This window comes from Labrus bergylta, chromosome 5 (assembly GCF_963930695.1).
Source record: "Labrus bergylta chromosome 5, fLabBer1.1, whole genome shotgun sequence".
NCBI lineage: Eukaryota > Metazoa > Chordata > Actinopteri > Labriformes > Labridae > Labrus > Labrus bergylta.
Window position 1 is genome coordinate 32,732,377 of NC_089199.1, and position 25,683 is coordinate 32,758,059.

A 25,683-nucleotide genomic window follows, 5' to 3' on the forward strand; every position below is an offset into this window, starting at 1 on the left:
TAGTAGGTACTAACAGTATACAGCAGATAGTAGGTACTAACAGTATACAGCAGATAGTAGGTACTGAACAGTATACAGCAGATAGTAGGTACTAAACAGTATACAGCAGATAGTAGGTACTAAACAGTATACAGATAGTAGGTACTAACAGTATACAGATAGTAGGTACTAACAGTAAACAGCAGATAGTAGGTACTAAACAGTATACAGCAGATAGTAGGTACTAAACAGTATACAGATAGTAGGTACTAAACAGTATACAGCAGATAGTAGGTACTAACAGTATACAGCAGATAGTAGGTACTAACAGTATACAGCAGATAGTAGGTACTAACAGTATACAGCAGATAGTAGGTACTAACAGTATACAGCAGATAGTAGGTACTGCCTACTGACAGATTGAGTAGGTACTTGGTAATTTGGATACAGCCTGAGTCAGGGGCTTCTCTAATGTGCTGCATTGCTAGATCCCACAGCACAGTGTTGCCAAAACCCGCCCTACTCGGTGTGTGTGTGTGTGTGTGTGTGTGTGTGATTAATAAAGGATACCTTCTACAAACATGAGTTTCCATTTTCACACACAAAATATAATACCAGCAAACGCCCCATAAGGCAAACCAATGTTTAACAGCCCACAGCTCCCCCTGGTGGCAACAAGAGGTACACACAGAAAATAAAATAAAAAAAGATCTTCAAAGTCTCTGAAGGAGTGTGATGTCTTGGAATATCATGAATAAAAGAACTTCATCTTCAGTTGAGCTTTACTTTACTGCAGGTAAAACTTCTGCTCTCATCGGAGTAACAACCTCACCTGAGGAGCACTCAGGCAAACAGGTGCAGCACACTAGCGCCCTCTGTTGGCCCTGGATTGTAATAACATCCAACAGTCACTTCATAAAAGAGTGGCTCTCAAACTTTTCACATAAGTACCCCCACATGAAATATTTTGTCTCTCCAGGTTCCCCCATTATGACCAGCATTGAAATACTGTCAGACTATTTAACAACAGTTTACACAGGAGGTCATTTTATACCTCATATGCACATTATTTATTATTGACCACACACTGCGGCCTGCGCTCATTCCCTGTGCCACTCTAAGAGAATCCAAACTGGATCAAACTCAGGATATATGTCGTTGACTTCAGTTCCTGCTGCGCTGCTTGATCTTTACTTTCTAATATTTCACGTTTTTGAGCCTCAAATGCAAAAAACTTTGTAAGCATCATATTTGCCTCCTCCACTTGCCATCACAGCTTTGTTTGTCAACCACTTGATTTGTAAATCTTTATTTAAAAAAAGAGATATACTCTTTCCACAGTTTGAGAATGAATGCTCTGAAGGATGAAGACACAGCAGGATGAGAACATGAGAGACGTTTTCAACAACTTTATTGGTGACATTTCTACTGATTACATTTGTCAGATTTTAACGTGTTGTATAAAATATTTGAAATGATAAACAGACGTTGAGCCTCAGAGAGTCTGAGTGAGTTAGTTTAAGAGGTACTCCCATACATTCATTATAATAAAATGTTAGTTTTTCTTTAACATATAAAATACAAAAGTGGTGAAAGCCTCAAATCAAAAGCTGATACGATATCAAACGTACAAAAAAACATTATAAAAGACAAGCATCTGGGTGGATTGTATTCATAACTTTAGATTTGATGCACAAAGAGTCCTGAGCTGTAAAGAATAAGAACGTTAAAACACACAACAACAAAGAAGTTTAAACACATACAGTTTGTAGCAGAGAACAGTGATCGAGAGCCATCCTGGACTTTGGTCTGTAGCTTTAAAGGTGACATATCCTCCTCTTCAGTTTAAATAAGTCTCAGAGCTCCTCAAAACATGTGTGAAGTTTCTTGTTCTAAATCCACTCTGATCCTGTATTTGATCATGCCTATAAACCCCTCTATTTCAGCCCTGCTCAGAACAGGCTGTTTCTGTGTCTGTACCTTTAAATATGTAAATGAGCTCTGTCTGACCACGCCCCCTCTCTAGAAGGGGTCTACTTTGGATATGAAATTAAAGACGTCTATAAATCAACTCGGAAAGATCAGAACAACATGATCCGTCAGTCTTTGGCAGGATACTGAATGGGATGTAAAAACAAAGCACCATGTGGTAACGATCGTCAGTCTGACGAGACGACGCAGAGGTAGCGTTAGCGGTTAGTACACACGTGCAGATTATTCTCTATACTGCTGGATTACATGGAGCCTGTCAAACATCATGGCGGCATTCATCTGCTCACTTGAATGAAAATGAAAACCTAATTTTATACAAAATGTATCAAATCTATCACACTTTATATTCATAGGTTTCATGTGAGGTCCCACACTTCTGACAAACAACACCAAATTCTTCTTCTACTACAGTATTTAATCTGAGAAAGAAAAACAAAGAGGAAATTTGTGGATTAACTCTGTTAGACGCTGAAAGAACAGACCTCTCCTCATGCTCACATTAAATATTGTGTTAACAGGGCCCCGTTAGCCTGGTGGTTAGTGCGCATGCCCCATGTACGGAGGCTGTAGTCCTCCAAGCAGGAGGCCCGGGGTCAAACCCGACCTGTGGCTCCTTTCCTGCTTGTCTGTCCTCACACTCTCTCTCTCGCCCCAATTTCTGACTCTATCCGCTGTCCTGTCTCTAAATAAAAGCATAAAAAGCCCAAAAATAAACCTTTAAAAAAATACATTGTGTTCACTTGATATAGATATTCCTGTACTAACAATATTTCCCCTAGAACACTAACAAACAGTGACAGCTGACAGAGATCCAGCTACTATTGTTAGCTAATGTAAACTAGCAAATGTTAGCTAATTAGCTCTTAACTTCTGCTTTGATGATGAAGAATTTCTTGCCCTTCACTTCCCAAACAGCAGCATTATCGACACAGACACACATATAAATGTGTCTATCCTTTTGCAGACTTTCATCCTACATCGATGTAAGGTAGAGAGAGTCTCCTCTACATTTAAACATCAGTAAAGTGACATTCTGGTGTTACAGCCAAAAGAGTGACCGTGTTAACTGACGACTTTCAGACAAACACGACTGAAAGTGTCCAAACAAATACCTCCATGTTCAGTTTTTGTGTCATCATAATGTCATACATACTTATTAGATATGTATTTAATAAAAAACTAAACAAAGAGGCCGTTATTTGGACACATAACGTCCGACAACCACAGACGCATTCAGGCTGAAAGTCACCACTTAACACGGTCACTATTTAAACCGTAACACCGGCACGTCCTGGGTGCTGTAAAAAGGCCCCAACTGCCCCAAACTCATATCCCGGTTTTACGTCGGTGGTCAGGTGATGTAACCACACGTCATTTACAGGAAATGGGAAATTAAAAATCTGAAATGATTAAGATTTACTCTTATTGATCCCGCAAGGGGAAATTCCATTTTTACACTCTGTAGCCTAAGTCATGCGACACACTCATAGGCTGAAATATACACATGCACAAACCCAAGTCCCGAAAGACTGAGCTACTGCGGCTGATTATCTGAAAACCTGCAGCTTCAGCCCCTCATGTTAAAGAAACGTTATATCTACTCGTTCAAAGGGATGAACAGTTTGAAGGTACCAACGGAACCACTGATGTCTGCAGACTCAGAGGATTACACCGGTGAATATATGACGTTAATTCTGATGGACTATTGTAAACAAACTGGTCCAATATTAACACAATACAACATCTCTGTGATACACTGCCTGTATAGAGGCCTACGTGTTGGTACAGTCTGGGCCAAAGCTGAACATGTGCCGTCCTGAGCACAGGACACACAAAGCACGTGATGTTTATAGAATCGAGCACGCTGTGGGATATTTGGCGGCAAACACTTTGTTCTCCGTCCCGTAGACAAAGTAGCTGTAGTCTTTCCCGCTGTAGGTGTAATAAGCGTGAGTCAGAGGAACCATCTCGATGGTCTGACGCTGAGGACAGAAAAGAAAAAGGACGTCATGACATTAATATTATTATCACACAGTTCATGTTTACAATTCTATTCAGGGAGAAAAACACAATCACACATATTTCATATCATACAACAGGTTCATTCGGCCTTTTCTTTGCGACTGTGGCTCAGTGGTAGAGTCGGTCATCTCTCAACAGTTTGGTCGGGGGTTCGATCCCCAGCTCCTGCAACTAACTACTAGTTAATACTGATGGACTCTTCACTCAGCGGCCTCTACCATCAGTGTGTGAATGTGTACGAGTGACCTGCGGCGTGAAAGCGATTTAAGAAGTCAGAAGACTAGAAAAGAAATATACAAGCTCAAGTGGGGGCGGGCGGCAGTAGCTCAGCCGAAGGGTCACTGCTTCAAGTCCCGGTGCGGATCAAGTCTGGAAGTTGGTCTGGTACCTGGAGGTGATGCCATTTCACTTCCTGAGCATCGCCGAGGTGCCCTTGAGCAAGTCACCAACCCCCCCACAAACCAGGAGCGCTCGCTGTGTGCAGCCCCCCTCACTCTGACATCTCTAATTAGTGCATGTCCAGAGGATCCTGTTTGCGCATGTGTGTGAGGCAAAGTGTAAAAATTGAATTTCCCCTTGTGGGGTAAAGGATATCTTAAGTCCATTTACCAAATTTAACCATTTGCCCTTATTGACAGGACAGCTGGAGAGAGGGAAAAAATGTCTGAACATGGAGCGTCTGTTGAAGCACTCAGTGTGGAGTTCATTAAACCGTATGTCTCAGTTACAAATAATCTTTTGTTTTAAAGAACACGTCTTGTGTTTTGTTGGTACCTGCTGCAGGATGCGGCTGGTGGAGCTGAATTTATTGAGATGTTGGTTTATCATGGTTCTAGAAACAGCACAGATCTCGTCATCGGGGAAGCCCTGGATAGGATACACCTGCAGGACGAAGAGAGAAGACACCCAGTTTCATCAGGAACACTCTGCAGCAAAGAGCCGAGGTCGGACCCTTTATATTACCAGGAGGTTCTTCTCGTTGAGATACAAGAACTCTTCAAGAAGAGAGTTCTGACTAAACAGCAGCATCGTCGTTTCACACAGAGAACAAAAGACATCAATCAACACATCAGAAGATTTGAAAAGAAATGATACTCGTACTCTCAGAGTCAGGGAGGACTCAAAGACTGGATTCTTCAGTTCTAACTATGATCACTGAAATATTTCCTCTCACATGTTTGCATCCTAAAAAAAAGTAGTGTTCGTCCTCACCAGAACGTTTTCATCCACAAAGAAAGGATCTCCCGTCACCCCCTCAAACTTCTTGTCTGGAAAGTCGGGCTGACGGTCCGGAATGAAATCCTCAACGTTGTTCTTCCTGCAGACAAACACACATTAAGAAATCAGACAGGAGTAGGTGTGGATAATGTAAGGTTTATGCCATTGTGGAGGAACCTGAAGCTGTTGTAAAGTGGTCATGTATGGTGTAGGTGTTAAAGGTACAGTCAGCTGATTTTTCCTCAAAACTAAAATACAGACTAAAGTGAAGCTGCTCCATTGTCCCTTCTGGGCCTCCGTACATGTGTGCTGGTGACTGTGTCTGCAGAGACTCTGTCCTCTGACTGGATTTTACTGTTCTGCTTTGTGACGGTTGACTCGGGACGTTTCTGGGCGGAGCTGGTGTGTTTCCTCCAGCCAATGACAGCGCAGCAGGTGAGTTTAGGAGTGAATACAATTCAGTGATTGGACGAGATTCAAAGCGGTGAATATGACGGACGTGGACGTAGCAGCAAAGAAGAGAAAATATAATGAGAGTGAGGAGAAACACCAAGTGGATAAAGATCGTTCTAAAACGAGGGTGAACCTTGTGTTGTCTTTTACCCGTGGACGTGGAGTTGGTCTACTTCCTGTTGGACAGGAAGGTGACAAACACTGGTGATTAGCTTGAGCTAGCGTGCGTTAGCTTGCAGTGTAGGTATGAGCAGTAACACACTACGTCCTGTAGGGGGTGTTAGAGCCATTTGTGTGTTCAGTATGTACGCGTCAGTGAAGTACGGCAGGCTATCAGCCCCTCAGTGGCTCAAACTCTTTGATAAGCAAGATCAAGCCACTACAGGGAGCGTGAGCCCAGGAGGACGAGGGGTCCAGTTGGAGGGTTGTGTTTTACATCATTTGTGAGTTTCTCTGTTTATTGGTTGTGTATTGTTGTGTAGTTTTTAGTGGTTCTGTCTCCTGCCCAGGATGTAAGTTAGCTGCCCATAGCTAACTCTAGTACAGTGAAGTGGCTAAGTCACTGTCCCTGTCAAAATAAACACATAAGATAAATATGCATGGGAAGGATGTCAAGTGTGTGTGTGTGTGTGTGTGTGTGTGTGTGTGTGTGTGTGTGTGTGTGTGTGTGTGTGTGTGTGTGTGTGTGCATGGCTTAAACATACCATGTCACTGTGAGCAGGATGAAGTGCAGCAGGTTTTGGCTGCCGTGACAAACAGTGCAGGTCTTGAAGCCGTGGCCCTGACAGGAAATACACCTGAAAGAGTGACAAAGACTCAAATCTCTGCAGCCTGCTCTCATATTAACACAGACATACAACATGCAAGAGAAGAGCAATTCATGCAAACCAGACAGTGTAGAAATATTAAGAATATACATGTGCGTCCATGCATACAGGAGGGGTCCCTGAATGTTAGTGAGCGAGAGAATGCATCACAACCACTGCGTCCTTAAAACAGTGAAAGGCAGCACATCATTGGACAGCGTTTAATTTAAAGCTCTGCCAGGTCGTTAGTGTAACAGAGGCGTAGTTATTGCATTACCACAGGGTCTACTTCATGGGGCCCAGATATCCTGGAGACGCCTCTGTCACAATGCCTTCTCAGCTATTGCCAGAAAAACTGTGCAACAAGCTACCTCACAAATTAAAAATGTCTCCCGCCTCACCGATTTGTAAATTGCGTCTTTTCTTTGGCAGCACCGATAAACTTCAATGTTTTCTTTTTTAAACATGGGATATAAATAAAGGAGACTGGAAGAGTCTGACTTAAAGCTAGGTCTGTCAAAAACGATTAAATCTTTTTATCTCGATGAATCATGTTTTTAATCGCATGTTTGAAATTCCATTATTTCCCATTCAATAAAACACATTGTTAGGCTTTTATTTTGAAGGGTTTTTACTGTTTCAAGCTGAGAGTACTTTACTTGCTGTGTGCTTTTATTTTGAAATAAAGTAAGGAGCTTCTGGTAGATAAAAGGTTACGACAGAAACATTTTGTGAAACAGAATTAGCTATTAAGTCTATTTTTGTTTATTTTTGTCTGCCTCGTCTATGTTCAACCTGTGAAATATTCCTCTGCTCTCGTAATTATTTCTGTGTTAATAAATCCAAACGTCTACATTTCTTTGTAATCGTAATATTATATTGTAAACAACATCTTAAATATTTAAATTATTATGACTAATCCTCTGATTAGAACTTGCACAATTCTTTTTATGCTGACGATACACAATTATTCTTTGCAAACATCACTACCACCGATCAGGCCTTGTCCACCTGTCAGGTGTATCATTCACCTTTGTGACCACAGAGCTTATTTTAAATACTTAGTAACGGTGAAGTGTAGACGTGTGTGTAGATAATGTGTTGTTGTAACTAAAATCAGTCACTTTATTCAGACTTCTCAGACCACACTCTTAGTCCAGGTCTTCAGGTCTCCTCTCACCTCCTACGGCCTCTCCCGTGACAGAAAGTACAACGCGTTCTCCCAGAGTTCTTGTGATTGCCCGGCTTATTTCTGAAACCGCTGCCATGACAGCTAGAGCAACGACTCTGCAAGACGAAGAAGGAAATTCAGAGAAACAGACAGGAAAAGAAGGAAGGCAGACCGGACTCCCACCTCTTGCGACCTCTGCCGTGACAGGAGGTGCAACGCCTATTCCTGGTGTGACCGTGACCGTGACAGAAAGTGCAACGCTTCTGCAAAATGAGACGAGGATTTGAGTTCAACAGAAAAAAAAATAAACATAAGGAGCAACATTTACACACTCGACCATGCATTTGTCTTTTTCCAGCATAAATGCTTCTTTATGTGGAACATGTCGCACATTCTTCCTTTAAGTTACAGTATGAGATCAGAAGGACACATTGAGGGTGTAGCAAGGGTTTAGCTTCTACTTCCTGTTAGAAGGGAGATGATCTACTTAAGATAAATAGTCATATAAAAAGGGGAACTGACTGTAAGCAAAGATTTAACTGTTGCATCTTTTACATTATGAAAACAATCTCCAAATTTTCTGAGGAAGAATTTTGTTCCCTAAACCCGCCTTCGCAGTTTTCAAGAAGATTCAAACATTCAAAGTTCTTCTTTTCAGGAATGTGTTCAAAGGAAAGAACAGAATCTACGCACACGTTGTGAGTGCTGCCATGCAAGCCCAACATTATAGGTTATTTTGTTCTCCTTCATTTTGCACATTTATGTGATTGAGAGTCAGAAAAATACATTGTTTAAATGCTGTCAGCTCTTTGAGTGTCACTTCCCCGATGAACTACCTCCATTTTACGCCCTTTTATGGGCATTGGAGGGGCGTTTCCCTGCTTCTCTGACAACAATGCAGCAGCCAGTATGTCCTCCTTCTAACTTTAGATTCTGCTCCTGAATGCTCTGGATTTGTTTGGACCAGAGAAGGTAGGCGCTTTTAAGGCGACCCCCCCCACACATGGCCGTTTTGGACGCCCCTCAGTTTGCCAGATGTGAATCACAACATGGTGAAAATAAAGCAGCATGCAGCCTTAAAGTGATAATAACCTGAACAGCAAAAAAAGGTTTCAGTCAAAAACAAGCCTTTAAAATGTCGATGTTATAAACGTTGTCTAAAGCACGATTAAGACACTTTAGGTGCTTTGTATGTGCACGTCTGAAATGAGTCTGTGATGTGAAAGGAACTGAATAATTAACTTCATCAACATCTCACCTGGCCTTTACCGAAGCAGCTACCACAGCGAGTCCTTCCACAGCCGTGACACTTGTGACACACCTGAGACACACAGACATCAGTGAACACATAAACACATAAAAGGGGACGACAGTATCTGTTGAAGAAAACGTTTTACCTTGATGACTGACGAGTGCGGCACGCGGAGCTGCTCCACCCTGTCAGTGAATCTCTCAGGTAACACTACAGGAATGTCCCAGGGTGCAGGACTCACCCCGTACTGGGGACCGTCCACCGGCTGTCCTGTGAGAACAAGAACTACAATAACCACCTTGTAGTCTCAGAAAAACTTGTCAATTTGCAGTTTTTTCTCTCTCAGAGTTTTCCACAGAATGACAGCGTGACTGTGGCTACATTTTTAAAATCAAAATATTTGATTGAATACATTTCTCAAACAGATCTGATTCCTCTTCTTGACCTGTAATTCTGTCATCACCTGTTTCCATTGCAGCATTAAAGTCCTGTCATGCATGAAAAGAGAAGCTGTGAGCAGTGATTTACCATTGTAGTGCTCAAACTGCCAGGAGCTGGTCCTCGTCTCGGTGTAGGTCTCCAGTCGATACTGCAGAAAGAAGAAAAACAACGTGTTGAAGGTTAATCAAGTATCTTAGCCCTCAAACTAGGAATCCTCAAAGTGGATGTTTTTCTTTGTCGATGTTGGTTCAACAAAAGAAAGAGAACAGGTGAACGGATCTGTCTCGTACCCTGTACACGGTGACGGGTTTGAGCTCCTTGAAGGTGAGGTTTCTGGCAGGTTTCGCGCTGTACTTCCATTTTGATTCCACATACTTGAGCAAGGCCTCTCTGGCCACATCCTCTGACACTATAGGGACCCTAGAGGAGGAAAAACACAAACACACACACTCAGTATAAAACTCCTTTTAGTGTTGTGGGACTCAAAAACAGTCTTGGTCTGGAGACCACTTTTTGAAGGTCCTCATCTCGTCTCAGAATCGAAAGCATTTTGACCCGGTCTTGTCTCGGTCTGAGACTGGGCAGACTCTGGATTTTAAATCAAGATTACCACTGATCGGCTATTTGTCCTCGCCATTACTGTGATTAGAAGGAAAACACCTCTTTCTAAAAGAACAAATCACTTCAATTCATTCATAATTAGATTTTTCTCCCGGTTACGGTCTAAGTGAGTGACACACCCTCTGCACACAAGATGAGGATTTTTTTTTAAATATATTTATGGTGCATGTCTTGTCCTGCCTTCGTCTTGGTCTTGACTCGGTCTCGGAGCACTCTGGTCTCGGGTATGTCTTGGTCTCGGTCACTACCTCCTATTATTTCATCTGATCTTTTTCTGTGGCTTCAAGAAGAAACCAAAGTGTCCAGAGACATTTTCCGTGATTATCAAGTTTAAAATCATCAGATTAGTCTGTTAAAGATAAAGTACTGATGTGAGTGTTACCTGACATTGGGCACAGACGTGTTCCTGTCCAGTTCAGGCGTGGGGTTATACGCAGGTGGAGGAGGATACAACGGGTTATCATTCTCTGCTCATACACAGAAACACAGAAAAACAGGAGATGAAGTTTGGGGGTAAATCATTTCAGATGTTCAGAACAAGACACGAGGGGGAAGGAGAGTCTCACCTCCTCCTTTGTGGCCCTGGTATCCATGTACATCGTCCAACCAGCCAGGTGGGGGCGCTGACGGTCCCTCCTCTGGTATGGTAGGATCACATGAACCTGGAGGGGTGGCGTTAAGAGGAGGACGTTACTTCATCCCATTGAAATCAAAAACACTGTTGAAAAGTGAAGCCAGTGCAGAAGTGCAATAAACTGCAGTTCCTCAAGTGTCCACTTGAAGCCTGCTGAAAAATCTGAGGATTCTCTATCAGCTCTCATTAAAATGCCCAGAAATAAATGTGTTTACAGCCTGGTCCAAACACTAAATTAGTAACAATAACTCATTAATAACTCAACACACTGTAAGGGTGTTCAATGTTTTTATAACTCATCTGTTTTAATTACATCAATCCGGAGAGTTATTCCGACATTTACATATTTTGGGGTGTGGCTGATTTGAGTGACAGGCAGGCGTGTTGTAGCTGTTTGCAAGGAAGCTTTAGCCTCGCCTGAACTCCAGCTGTTTGTATTTTTTTTAGATTGATTAAAAGTTGGATTGATTGGTTAGTGCGCGCGTCCCATGTATTGAGACTCTCGTCTCGAGCGGTAGGCCCGGGTTCGCTTCCACCTGTGGCCTCTTCCCGCATCTCATTCCCCGTTCTCTCTCCCTGGTTTCAGACTCTATCCACTGTCCTCTCTCTCTCCCTGGTTTCAGACTCTATCCACTGTCCTCTCTCTCTCTCTGGTTTCAGACTCTATCCACTGTCCTCTCTCTCTCTCTCTGGTTTCTGACTCTATCCACTGTCCTCTCTCTCTCTCTCTGGTTTCTGACTCTATCCACTGTCCTCTCTCTCTCCCTGGTTTCTGACTCTATCCACTGTCCTCTCTCTCTCTCTGGTTTCTGACTCTATCCACTGTCCTCTCTCTCTCTCTGGTTTCAGACTCTATCCACTGTCCTCTCTCTCTCTCTGGTTTCTGACTCTATCCACTGTCCTCTCTCTCTCTCTGGTTTCAGACTCTATCCACTGTCCTCTCTCTCTCTCTGGTTTCTGACTCTATCCACTGTCCTCTCTCTCTCTCTGGTTTCTGACTCTATCCACTGTCCTCTCTCTCTCTGGTTTCAGACTCTATCCACTGTCCTCTCTCTCTCTGGTTTCAGACTCTATCCACTGTCCTCTCTCTCTCTGGTTTCTGACTCTATCCACTGTCCTCTCTCTCTCTGGTTTCAGACTCTATCCACTGTCCTCTCTCTCCCTGGTTTCAGACTCTATCCACTGTCCTCTCTCTCTCTGGTTTCTGACTCTATCCACTGTCCTCTCTCTCTCTGGTTTCTGACTCTATCCACTGTCCTCTCTCTCTCTGGTTTCAGACTCTATCCACTGTCCTCTCTCTCCCTGGTTTCTGACTCTATCCACTGTCCTCTCTCTCTCTGGTTTCAGACTCTATCCACTGTCCTCTCTCTCTCTGGTTTCTGACTCTATCCACTGTCCTCTCTCTCTCTCTCTGGTTTCTGACTCTATCCACTGTCCTCTCTCTCTCTCTCTGGTTTCTGACTCTATCCACTGTCCTCTCTCTCTCTGGTTTCAGACTCTATCCACTGTCCTCTCTCTCTCTGGTTTCAGACTCTATCCACTGTCCTCTCTCTCTCTGGTTTCAGACTCTATCCACTGTCCTCTCTCTCTCTCTCCCTGGTTTCAGACTCTATCCACTGTCCTCTCTCTCTGGTTTCAGACTCTATCCACTGTCCTCTCTCTCTCTCTCCCTGGTTTCAGACTCTATCCACTGTCCTCTCTCTCTCTCTGGTTTCAGACTCTATCCACTGTCCTCTCTCTCTCTGGTTTCAGACTCTATCCACTGTCCTCTCTCTCTCTCTCCCTGGTTTCAGACTCTATCCACTGTCCTCTCTCTCTGGTTTCAGACTCTATCCACTGTCCTCTCTCTCTCTCTCCCTGGTTTCAGACTCTATCCACTGTCCTCTCTCTCTCTCTGGTTTCAGACTCTATCCACTGTCCTCTCTCTCTCTGGTTTCTGACTCTATCCACTGTCCTCTCTCTCTCTGGTTTCAGACTCTATCCACTGTCCTCTCTCTCTCTGGTTTCTGACTCTATCCACTGTCCTCTCTCTCTGGTTTCAGACTCTATCCACTGTCCTCTCTCTCTCTCTGGTTTCAGACTCTATCCACTGTCCTCTCTCTCTGGTTTCTGACTCTATCCACTGTCCTCTCTCTCTCTCTGGTTTCAGACTCTATCCACTGTCCTCTCTCTCTCTGGTTTCTGACTCTATCCACTGTCCTCTCTCTCTGGTTTCAGACTCTATCCACTGTCCTCTCTCTCTCTCTGGTTTCAGACTCTATCCACTGTCCTCTCTCTCTCTGGTTTCTGACTCTATCCACTGTCCTCTCTCTCTGGTTTCTGACTCTATCCACTGTCCTCTCTCTCTCTCTGGTTTCAGACTCTATCCACTGTCCTCTCTCTCTGGTTTCAGACTCTATCCACTGTCCTCTCTCTCTCTCTGGTTTCAGACTCTATCCACTGTCCTCTCTCTCTCTCTGGTTTCTGACTCTATCCACTGTCCTCTCTCTCTGGTTTCTGACTCTATCCACTGTCCTCTCTCTCTCTCTGGTTTCAGACTCTATCCACTGTCCTCTCTCTCTCTCTGGTTTCTGACTCTATCCACTGTCCTCTCTCTCTCTGGTTTCTGACTCTATCCACTGTCCTCTCTCTCTCTGGTTTCAGACTCTATCCACTGTCCTCTCTCTCTCTGGTTTCAGACTCTATCCACTGTCCTCTCTCTCTCTCTGGTTTCAGACTCTATCCACTGTCCTCTCTCTCTGGTTTCAGACTCTATCCACTGTCCTCTCTCTGCATTAAAGGCACGGAAAGCCCAAAAATAAATCTAAAAAAAAAAAAAAGTTGGGATTGATAAACATTTCCAATATGGCGACCGCCATCACTGGGCTTCTTCAGACACCAACGGGTGACATCACTAAGCTTACGTCCATGTTTTATGCAGTCGATGCTATAGACATGAGATGCAAGAGCGGAGCTGGAGTGAAGAGCAGATTAATCTCCAGAAATCTCATTCTGAAGTTGAATTCATTTCCTAACTTTCGTCAGTCAATCACTTTGGATGCACTAAACGTGTAAAGAGCTCATACAGCGTCTCTGCAGCATGCTGAGGATGGTCGGGACAGTGTGTGTGTGTGTGTGTGTGTGTGTGTGTGTGTGTGTGTGTGTGTGTGTGTCAGTGCTGCAGGAAGGGAGGATGCACTCTTTAGAGGAGCCTGTCAGGAAACTGGTTTCAGCCTGATGTAACAGACGAGGCTTCAGACGCCACAGCTCGCACAAACACCGCTAAAAACATGCTCAGTATCACTTTCACACTCATTACTCCATTTTTCATACGTAAGCATTCAATTATCTTTTCAAGTCTGTTCCAACATCATATTTCAACAAACTCACAGCCCATGAAGACCCCTCCCACTGTCCATATAGACAAGGACAAAGTGCAATAACCACACCATTCACAGCCACATCCTGTATGTGCACATCTGTGTTTCTTTAGGCCTTCTGCCCAGATTAATTCACTCCACTTCTGTAAATGGATCAGGCCTCTAAAGGCTTAACGGGGGAGTAGATCTCTCAGGTAGGGACTTGTCTTCTCTTTATATCAAATAACTGCTGTCACGACGGCTGACTCAGGACTTATTTTGCCCCTCTCTCCAGTCTAGTATACCAACATAAGGCCTGCGCGATCCTCCATTAATCCAACACATACCTTCAGACTTTGCCTCTTTGTTTAGTCGCATCACAAACTACAGCCACCTATTCCACATTCCTCCAACAGCTTGGATTTAAGTTTAGTTCTCCCTCATTGGTCCAGAACATGTGACAGTCTGTGTTGAACCCAGTAGAAGCTCTGAGAGGCGTTTCCATGGTTTCCCTGTAAGCTACATTAATTTTCGGCTTATCTGCATTCTGACAGTAGAGACCCCACCCCTCCTTTTGTCTGTAAGACAACTGCAATAACTACATAATGCTATTCAAATACTTCCCCACCCACACACTGTGTATAAATAGATCATCCACTCAGAGGTTAAGGCCCACACTGACAGGATAATCAACCTAATACACGGGTATTAATGTTTGTTTTCTGTGTGTTGTTTGTTTATTTTGGTTTATAAGTTTAAAGAACACTTTTTCTTTCTGACAGGTTTATGTGCTGAACTGGTTCTGTACCAGGTTGGACGATCTGTCAGAGACTAAAAAGAGTTAAATGTTTCTTTCAGACATGATGGGATGAACGCTCCGCTGTGCTCTGACATCCATTTTATCAAACAGCTCATTCTGTTTATTGTTGATATTTAATGTTGTACCTGTACGTAAGAGAGCACAGTTCACCGAAGTTAAATTCCTTGTGTGTGTGAGCACACCTGCCCAATAAATCTGATTCTGATTCTCTAAAAATCCCGTTTATTTTCTCCATAGTGGTTTTGAGTATCAGCCATGATGTCATAACCATCACAGGGAGTCTGACCACGAGCTACCTGAGTGTGAAACGATGGTTAATGCTCCTCCTCCACAGCAGCAGCAGCAGATACACAAGGCTTTTATTTTAGCCGAATGCCGGAGAACGACGCATCAATTTACCACAGAGCGGATCGAGCGGGACAGGAAGTCAGACACCTAAACAACGATAAAACATCCGGTTTATTTTCAGAATAAAACACTAAGTTTTGACGGTTCAGAACTTTGTCCTTATGTGTGTTTGTTGATGTGTTTAGAAGGTTTTATAGCACATATATATCTGGTATTATTCTCTGAAAACACAGCCTGCGGGTGTTGACCATAGACTGTAAATATTAACGGATGAAGCATGAGTGACCTCCCCCGTTGGTTACGACAGCGGGCTCCTGAGGCTCATGGGCAGCAGCGGCCATGCTGGAAGTCTAAGCCCGACTACGGACCACACGTATCGTTCATAAAATCTAAAAAACATTCCCCCCCCGTACAGAGTGTGCCCATGAGGACGATTACTAAATCACACCTATTTGCTTTTTTGAACCAGGCTGTAAACATGTTCATCTCTGTTGTTTTGAATGGGTGTGTATGTGACTTCCTGTGCTCCTGCAGCCAGCCTCTAGTGGACACTTGAGGAACTGCAAGATTTTGCACTTCAGCATCAGCAGCTTCATTTTCGAGCTCTGCAGGATGAGCCAAACAGAGTTCAAATTTAAAAGCTTAAAAGACAGAAAACTTTCAAAGAGTTTTCAGTATAAGCTGACTGACTGATGCAACTTTTCACCGTGAAGACCAACAGGAGTGCCACACTGTTTTGGGGGTTTATCGTGAGTTACTAAAATATCAAACTGATGTCACGCTTTGACCTCTCTAACTGCAGCTTGGCAGCAACATGAGCAGCTCCACATACCACAGAATCGAATGCTTTTACACAACAATGTAATATCACATAACGACACACAATAGCACCTTGACCGGGACGCTTCTGAGGCACCGAGTGCGTCATGGTTTAACCGAAACAAACACTTTCACCCCAACAACAGCGGCTCCCCTGGGAGGTTTTCATTCGTCATTTTAGCTTTTTTATGCCAGGCGGATAAAAATACAACAGAGTCAAGAGTGTTTGTACCACGCTGTACACAATAACTCCGGCTGAGGGCTAAAAATAACAGCGAGAAGGTGTTTCCCTGAAGAGATCTGCGTCGAGATGGACCGAGTGTGAGAACCGCCGGGTGGAGGGAGGGAGGGAGGGAGGGAGAGGCTCATTAAGATAGGGGAAAATAAAAAGAGAGAGAAGGGAGGGGGAGTTATAAAAAAAAAGAGAACAAAGCCGGCCTGATTACTGACGACTTTCACTGGACAATGCGTTTGGAAAACACTCCTGCAGCACTCCTCCACTTCTTCTCTTTCTCCTTCTCAAGTTCACTGAGGGCCGACTTTAAACACAAGACACGAGAATAACCTGTGAAACCGACAGAGAACTTCAGCTGCAACTATCACTCTTTTAACATGTTCATTATTCACCACCCAATATTTCAAACCGATTCAGAGTTCATAGTTTTGTCAGTACATTTCCATGACTTCAGAGCAAATTTTCCTGACCATACAGTCTCTCAAACGTTGGAAAATAAGTATAAAAATGAAGGTCAAATTTGACTTCAGTGTTTGACATTAAAGAGAAGCTGGGTGTCACATCAGCTCGTGCTCTCTCTGTCGCTCTGCTTCACTAACACAAACACCTCGTCCTCCCGCTCTCAGCCTGGCAGCACACACACAAACTTCCTCTCTCTCTGCTTCTTTTCTGACCCTCAGATTAGACGCACAGTCAGGCCGAGGTGACAAAACGATAATAACGATAATCATCAGGACGTCAAACGTTTGATAGATTTAAACCTTTAACTACAACCAGAAGACGTGAGAGGTTTAAACGGGCGACACCACAAACCTTTTCCACCACTTAACACGAGATCACCCGTTAGAAAGAAATGACCAAAACGTCCTGAAGGAGCGTTCTTGGACCCTCAGCAAACACGGCGCCAGTAAGTGTTTGCTGAGGGTCCACATACTCTGTGTTAGGGCTGTGCTAAAAAAATCCATGTTTCAATATATGGTCATGTGCAAAAAAATCCATGTTTCAATATATGGTCATGTGCTCCTTACAAATACAAGTCGATGCAGATGTTACAGAATGGATACGGCTGCAAATCTGTGATGACGGTTTTTAAAGACAATAGAGCGATGGTGCAGCTCACAATAACACCTTAGTCATAGCTCTGGGATTAAAATATTTTAATGTACTTCTAGGATCTCTGAGGAGCGGAATTAAAGTGTTTTAAGTTGTAGGATCTTAAATATTCCTTTGATGTTTTCCTCAACAATAAAGATCAGCTGTTGTAGTGAGCTCTGTGAGGACATGGTCATTAACTTGAATCATTTTATATCGCCATATGTATCGCATCGTGGGGTTGTGGGAAATACCCAGTACCTACTCTGTGCGCACCGCAGTCCATCAGTGTTTTGCTCATTCTGAGGTTAAAGAATTTCTGACTTTTTTTTTTTTTTTTTCAGATTTAGGATTCTGACTTTTTTTTTTTTGTGTGTCCCTAATCATCTTCCGTAGAATATACTCCATAATAAAACCATAGTGCAACTTACATTAACATTTAATGATGCAGGCAACCTCCTCAATAAAGTCATAAAGTCTTATCTGCAGAGCACTGAACTTAGCACAGACTTTAAGAAACACCACAAATAATGGAATCTTTGGTAACATGAGACCCTGAATGCAACAGCGTGCAAAGTGATGAAGCAGTGTTAACAAGTAAATAACGCGCGTCTGAAAGCGTCTTTGAACGCATCACACTACTTTAAAACTTCTGAACCTGAACGAATCAATTTGTTTCTAAAGTTCACATCAAGTAAAGAAACGTAAAGCAGAACAGACGAGCCCCTGCCTGAGTCCCTCCGGACAGCACGGAGGGTGTAATGTTCCTGAAGGAGAGCAACAACATCTCCAACATGAAGACAGAAAAACAAACTTAACTCGAGATCAAAGTTTGTTTTCTTTAGTTATTAAAACAAAAAGCTTATTTCTCACCAAGAAAGTCTGGTCTCTCGTCCATTTCTCTGCAGCTTTCAGGAGTTTGACGTGACTGAAGTCTTTGAGTGTAAAGGTGTTACAACTCAAACGGGCACGGCACGAATCGAGTGAAACTTCCGGTTGGGATTTCCGCAATAAAAGCAAAACTCTAAACGCTAGTTCTGAACCACTAGTTCTTATAAACGTTTTTGTGTGCTCCTTTAAAAAATAAAATAAAAATAAAAACACAGACTAAAAACCTGCCAGGTGATTGTTTAAAATGATTTATGTTTTCTCTCAGATCTGTTTTCCTTCCTTCACTGTGCAGTTTAGTTTTAGTTTAGTTTATTTGCACATTTTTTGAAGGAAGAATCAAACAGAAAAAAATAAATAAATAAATAAAACAAATGTGCAGGTGAGGTAGAAACCCATGAGGGCTTATCTGAAAACCTCACCTTAAGAGATTAAACAAAGTTAAAATAAAATACAGTAAAAAATAACAAAGTAAGAATATTTACTATCGCAAATACAATTTACCCGATTGAAAATTACAAACAAACATTGAAAACATAAAAATAGAGCAAAGCAGGACATACAATATGTAGACAATATAACAAAATCAGGACAATTCACTATTTACTACAAATTTTTCTGACATCAACACATTTCTGAGTCTCAATTTGTATCTAGAAAAAGACAAAGAATCATTAAGTAAATAAATATGCGTGTTCCATAATTTGACTCCACGGTATCTTATTGAGTCCTCGAGATGTACGTACGACACATTGGTAGGTAGAGGTTATTGATTTGTCTAGTTGAGTAATAGTTTACTTGAGAATTAAAAATGAAAAATGCTTTAAAGCTTTCTGGCAAGTTTGCACTCATGTATTTAACTTTAAAAATAAAACTACTTATTTGAAGAGTATTGATATCAAAGATTGTCAATATGTTACACTTCAGAAAAAGAGGGGAGGTTGCATCACAGGACTTGGAAAAAGTTGCCATTCAGACAAAACGTTTCTGGAGTAATAGAATTTTATGAAGATATGTTTGGAAAGTGCTGGCCCATACAATATTGCAATAAGTAAGATACGGATATATTAGGCTGTAATATAATATTGAAATACAAGAAGAGTGTAAAAAAACACACATTTTTCTAATAATCCCTAGAGATTTTGTAACCTGACTACAGACAGAGATAATGTGATCTTTCCATGTAAGTTTCTCATCAATTAAGATCCCTAAGAATCTTGTTGATGTTACTTTAGTCATTTCTTCATCATTTATATACAATTTCACCATTTCAGAGTTATATTTCATTTTTCCAGCAAATATCATGAAGTTAGATTTTTTCACATTTAATGCCAACTTATTTGTTTTAAACCATTTTGAATATGCAAGAAGGCCATTATTTACTTCATTCATGAGTTCTGACAAGTTTTTATTGGAGACAAGTAAATTAGTATCATCTGCAAATAATAATGGGCATATTGTGTTTGATACTGTTGCAAGATCGTTAATGTATATGAGAAACAGTAACGGTCCTAAAATGGACCCTTGTGGGACCCCACACTGCATCATAGTTCTCTCAGACTCTACACCATTTATGTTGACATACTGCTGTCTGTTATATACATAATTACTGAGCCACTTCAGGACATTTCCATTAAATCCATATCTATATAGTTTAGCTAGTAAAATTTCATGATTTACAGCATCGAATGCTTTAGAGAGATCCAGAAAAATACCACATGAAAACTCTTTCTTTTCTAATGCAGAATAAATCTTGTCCACTAGTTGTAAGAGGGCCATATAGGCAGAGTGTTGTTTTCTGAATCCATACTGGTGTTCATACAGTATACAATGCATGTTCAAATGTTTGAGGATGCGTTTATATACTAGTTTTTTTTAAGATTTTGGAAAAACATGGAAGAACTGAGATGGGACGGTAGTTTGTAAAATGTCCTGGATCACCCGATTTAAAAAGTGGAATAACCTTTGCCAGTTTAAGATCAGAAGGAACAGTACCAGTTTCCATGGACATCGTAAAAACATGCAAGAGCGGTTTCAATATTGATCTTTTTACCTCTTTAACAAGGGTTGCACTAATGCCGTCATGACCCGGGGCAGATTGTTTTAGCTCTATAATAATGTCATTTATCTCATTACAGTTAAGAGGTTCAAACGAGCAGAATGATGGAAAGCTACCTCTGATATAATCGGTTGGACTTTCATTTGTGTTGCCAAACTGCTTAGAGATGGAAGTTCCCACATTCACAAAAAACTCATTGAATTTGCAAGCAACATCGAAACGACTCGTGATGGATGTTTTCCCATCGGAAAAACTAAGCGGAAAAATTGTTGATGGTTTTTTCTTTTGGAGTAGCTGATTTATAATTTTCCATGTAGCTTTGATGTTCCTTGCAGAATTCTTTAACTGCTGACTGAAAAAGCTTTTTTTGGCTACTCTGAGAAGATGATTATATTTATTCTTATACAATTTATAATTTGCTTGATTTAGGGGTGTAGGACATAAAATATATCGTTTATAGAGTTTTGTTTTGATTTTTGATGATTTTTTCAAGCCTGCAGTAAACCAAGCATTATAATTATTATCTTTATCCAACCTTTTCGAGCAAGTTACTCAAGGAAAACTTTTATAGAATACTGAATTAAATGAGTTCATGAATATATTGTGAGCCAAATTAGCATCACTCTCCTTAAAAACATTTTCAAAAGATACCTTTTCCAACATATCTTGAAATTTGCGTATGTTACTCGCATTGAATTTCCTATAAGTTCCTGTGACAACTTCATTTTTGGTCTTAGCTCCATCCATCATTGTAAGTTGGAAGACTGGAAAATGATCTGAAATATCTGAATATAATATTCCTGGAACTGACATATTCTGCATGGAATTTGTCAGTATATTATCAATCAAAGTTGCCGTTTTATTTGCATATAAATTATTCAGGAAATCTTCAGTCGGTCAGTGAGTCTCCCCCATAAAAAGGTTGATATTAAAGTCCCCAAGGATGTAGCAGGTTTTCCCCTCCTTGTTTATTAGTTCCAGTGTAGTATTCAAGCTATCATTAAAACTATTTATGTCTGTGTCTGGTGGTCTGTAAATACAGCCTACAATCATATTTTTCCCAGAATCGTAACAGGAGATTTCAATAAACACTGATTCTGTATCAATTTGATCAGATTTGAGGGAAAGATCAGATCTATTCTTAAAACTGTGTTTTTTATGGACATAAACTGAAACACCACCTCCGATTTTATGTTCCCTAACAAAATGAATAGAGTTATACAAAGACAGTTCATATAAATCCTTAGTTTCTTCAGTAAGCCATGTTTCTGTTAAAGCAACTACTGAAAAGTCATGTTCTAAGAGTGATAGATAATGCAAAAGCTGGTCATAGTTTTTTGGAAGGCTGCGGGTATTGAAATGCAATAGTGAAAAAATATTTGATTTTGTGGAAAGTGACTTGATATAGGCATTAAACTAGCTTTCTCTATAGTAGTGATAAGGGCCTGGATTAGAGTTTGTTGAGAAGAAATTAATATCAGGATCAAAATTTGAATCATTTCATGATTTAATTCAAATGGGTTAAACAGCATATTGTCTGTGTCTAAGTGTTTTGAGTCATGACTGTCCGTCAGGTAGGAGGCAAATTCATCATCATCAAGTATAGAGAAAGGAAATAGACTTACACATTCTTTACAAATCCAAGATGCCCATATGCCAGATGGCTTGTTAGATACTGGTGTACATCTAATATGAGACCCATTTTTACACAGTGTGCAGAAGATGCTCAGAATCATACTTTTTTGACACTGCGAACACTGATCTTGTTTAGTCATATTATGAAAGAAGTAAACATAGTACAGCAACATGGATTCCTTATGTCATTACCTCGTTTCTTCTTGGCTTATGTGAAGGTGGGTGCACGATGAGCTTGTCATATTGTAGGTAAGCTATATCACCTCTCTCTCGTGCAGCTTTCAACTCTGGCAAAAGTTCTCTCTGCTTCTGCCGAACTGTTTCAGAGAAGTCCTCATTTATATAGACGTTCGACCCCTTCAGGGTTTTTTCTTTAGCCAGAATGGAGAGTTTGTCCTTATGTCATAGAAGCTTCACTGTAATTGGACGGGGTTTGTTGCCCATTGGAGCAGGTTTACCTGAACGATGAGCACGTTCAATTTCAATCTGACGGTGATCTAATTTCATCTTCTCTGAAAGAAGGCTCATAATTTTTTCTTCTGTCTCCGTCCATTTTTAATTTAGACAGTGACGTCACCCGTCTGTTCCTGCAGGGGGCGCTGGAGTCCCATCGATGGCGTCCCCCGTCTGTTCCTGCAGGGGGCGCTGGAGTCCCATCGATTGTGTCCCCCATCTGTTCCTGCAGGGGACGCTGGAGTCCCATCGATGGTGTCCCCCATCTGTTCCTGCAGGGGGCGCTGGAGTCCCATCGATGGTGTCCCCCGTCTGTTCCTGCAGGGGGCGCTGGAGTCCCATCGATTGTGTCCCCCGTCTGTTCCTGCAGGGGGCGCTGGAGTCCCATCGATGGTGTCCCCCGTCTGTTCCTGCAGGGGGCGCTGGAGTCCCATCGATTGTGTCCCCCGTCTGTTCCTGCAGGGGGCGCTGGAGTCCCATCGATTGTGTCCCCCGTCTGTTCCTGCAGGGGGCGCTGGAGTCCCATCGATTGTGTCCCCCGTCTGTTCCTGCAGGGGGCGCTGGAGTCCCATCGATTGTGTCACCCGTCTGTTCCTGCAGGGGGCGCTGGAGTCCCATCGATGGCGGTCTCCATGCTGGAAATGCTGTCTCAGTCTAACTTTCAGTCAACCTAACGACAGGCTGAGAGCTGGAGCTGAGGCGGGTTTTAAACCTCCTGACAAACCGTTACACCGCGCCCACCTGTCAATCAGGTCAGCTACACGCCTTATTGTGAATAACTCTTATCCTTCATCAAATCAAAACTGATGAGTCATCAAAACATTCACCCCCCGTACAGTGTGTGTCCATCCAGACATGAGCTAATCACACCTATTTGGTTTTTTGAACCAGGCTGTAAACATGTTCATCTCTGCTGTAAAAACAGACTTTTTAGAATGGGTGTGTATGTGACTTCCTGTGCTTCTGCAGCCAGCCTCTAGTGGACACTAGAACTGCAGGATTTTACACTTCATTCTTCAGCACTGGAGGTTGCTGCTTGTTGAAGACCCATATTTTTTTTATCATCTATACTTTTATTTTGAAAGCACACTCTTTTAACTTCCTGTCCAGTCTTGTCGGTTTAGGTCTCTGTTGATGCAGCTGCTGGCCGCGCCCACCATGTTCACGTTCATACAGATTTACAATCACTGAGTGACTCATATTCCTCAGAAAGAAATATGTGCAACAGTATCGCTGATAGAAGCTGCTCTTTCCCCCCTGCGGATCCTGTTGCATCTTTAAAACATTTACAATCTACTAATGACATGTTTTTAAACGGTTTTATTTTTAGGAATGTGACTATGTTGGTCAGAAAAACTTGGTAACGTTGCATAACATCATTTCTGAGAAGCTCAAGCTTTCTGAAAACTTTGTTTTTCTGTTGAGTGACTTTTGACTCTCCAGCATCAACGAGGACAGACTGAGTAAAGAGAAATAACCTAAGTTAAGGTTTTCTTTAATTCCCTGATGAATAAACTCCTATCGAGTTGTTTGTTTCTTACCTCCTGTGATCATTCATTTGTCTTTCTCTGTACAACAGCTCACCTCATGCGAGCAGAGAACTGTCATCATGATCATATCTGTCTCTCCATACTGTCATCTGTTCTGCACATGTTAAATTTACAAACTACTCGCCGTTATATTGTATAGTTTCTGCTTATAATATGTCTACACTCATGCACTTTAACTTGTGTCAATACTGTCCATTTACAACTCTGTTTTCGCACATTTACATTCAATCTTCCATATCTAATCTTCCTATTTAAGACTAGTAATGCTTAGTTAAATCCTGGTTGTATATATTCACAGTCTTAGTTTTGATATTTTTAGTACTTATTTACTTTGTATTTAATATTATATTGTGTTTAGATTTGCTAATATTGTGTTTTTTACTCATATTATGTGTTTGGACAACCTGCTGCTGTAACGCCACAATTTCCCAGTTTGGGATCAATAAAGGAATTCTATTCTATTCTATTTTATTTAAATCTAAAATAATTATGGGAAAAGTTCTGTTTTCAAACAGCCGGAAGTCTCCACATCGATGTTGTTACACTTTAAAATGATTATAAATAGATTTCTGTGTTCAAATAAGAAATTCTCAACACAGTGTGTGTTTCAAACAGAGTTATTTACTGCAGATAATAAACCACTCCACTGTTTAGGCTATTTATTCTGTCTCAGTTTGTACTGCTTACAACACTTGTTTTCTATATTTAAAGTTTATGTTGTAAGCCTTTATTGCTTTCTTACCTGAACTATAAAGAACTATTTTTCATCATGTTGTAAATTTGAAAAAGAGTTCTATGTTGAGTTTTAACTCGACGTCTTCAGCTGTGTGGTCCCTTTTTACACAAAGTCTACTTGACCAAAACAGCTGGAGACAGTTGAGTTTGTGGAGGGAGGTTTCACTCTCTTATCACTAATTGATCAACATTCCCATCAATTATTTCAATCATGTTCTTTGTTTTGTGCATAATCAGTATGTAGAGCAGGGTATACACAGGGTTTATACCCAATCATTTTTCAGTCTTTATAGAGGATATACCCACTTCTAAATCCCCTGTGATTGCTCAGCCTGAGTGAAACATGTTCAGTGACACAACCTGGAAACATCCAGTGCATTGCATCAGCGATTTTCTCTTTTTCCAGCGACAAAAAGAACAGGAAATACATGTTTATTTCATAACGATACCAAGCAGCAGAAGTTTAGAGTAAATATTAAATATATATATTTTCAGGTGAACTAAATGTGTAAGAGCAGTCATACATGTCATTGTCTATAATATAGGCCGTTTATCTTCTGCTGGATGGGACACTAAATTAAGAGTATACCCACTTCTTCAGGTTCTACTACATCACTGTGGGTGATGAATCTTCAGCTCCAGATAAACAACATTTTATTCCTCTTTTTTCGTACAACATTTTAAAACACAAACATTTCAGCAATTTAAATCACAGCTGATGCTGATACAAAACATAATAAACAAAGAAACAAGTGTGATATTCTACCAGGAACACAAACAAACCCAATAAGACAGTTTCTGGTCATATATTGAAGGTGTTTTGCACGTAGCTTTATTTAATTCTTCCATGTGTTGATGATGTTTAACCTTTAAATATTTACATTCAGTCTTTACCAAAAAAAAAATCGATTGTAATTCTAACTTTATTGCGCTTGTTTACCTTAGTAGGACACCCTACTAGGTTTGTTTTCCAATTTTTGTCCTGGAACGTGAACGCAGCTTTTGCGGCCGTCGACCCGGAAGTGTTCGTCAGTTGTCTCGTCATAGCAACAAAGCTGTTCTGTTAGCTGTTGTTGTGCTGCGCTCGGAGACGCGTTTCTAACACAGATTTCTCCACTTTTT

At 41.5% G+C, this 25,683-nt stretch overlaps 2 protein-coding genes across 3 annotated transcripts in view; one reads left to right on the forward strand and one right to left on the reverse strand.

The window, feature by feature from the left end:
* Positions 1-1,373: 1,373 nt before the first annotated feature.
* LOC109998270 (protein SSUH2 homolog) lies at positions 1,374-18,272 on the reverse strand. Of its 2 annotated transcripts, none has more exons than XM_020653055.3 (12): positions 18,115-18,272; positions 10,522-10,617; positions 10,338-10,422; positions 9,625-9,754; positions 9,422-9,482; positions 9,039-9,163; positions 8,900-8,962; positions 7,825-7,904; positions 6,369-6,461; positions 5,206-5,311; positions 4,768-4,875; positions 1,374-3,953 (listed from the first exon to the last, which is right to left on the reverse strand). In XM_020653055.3, exons 1-12 carry the CDS (start codon positions 18,137-18,139, stop codon positions 3,819-3,821), a joined length of 1,107 nt encoding a protein of 368 aa, XP_020508711.1. In that variant the 5' UTR covers positions 18,140-18,272; the 3' UTR covers positions 1,374-3,818. The 2 variants fall into 2 exon arrangements, with proteins under 2 accessions (XP_020508711.1, XP_020508710.1); XM_020653054.3 differs by lacking the exon at positions 7,825-7,904 and adding an exon at positions 7,651-7,757 and having other exon boundaries at positions 18,115-18,270.
* A 7,285-nt stretch (positions 18,273-25,557) lies between these two features.
* Positions 25,558-25,683, forward strand: part of LOC109998273 (dynein, light chain, roadblock-type 1) — a 5,528-nt gene continuing 5,402 nt past the window's right edge. The window contains exon 1 of the mRNA XM_020653058.2: positions 25,558-25,683. This exon is cut by the window's right edge and continues 10 nt beyond it. The gene's annotated coding sequence lies outside the window, so the exon portion shown is untranslated.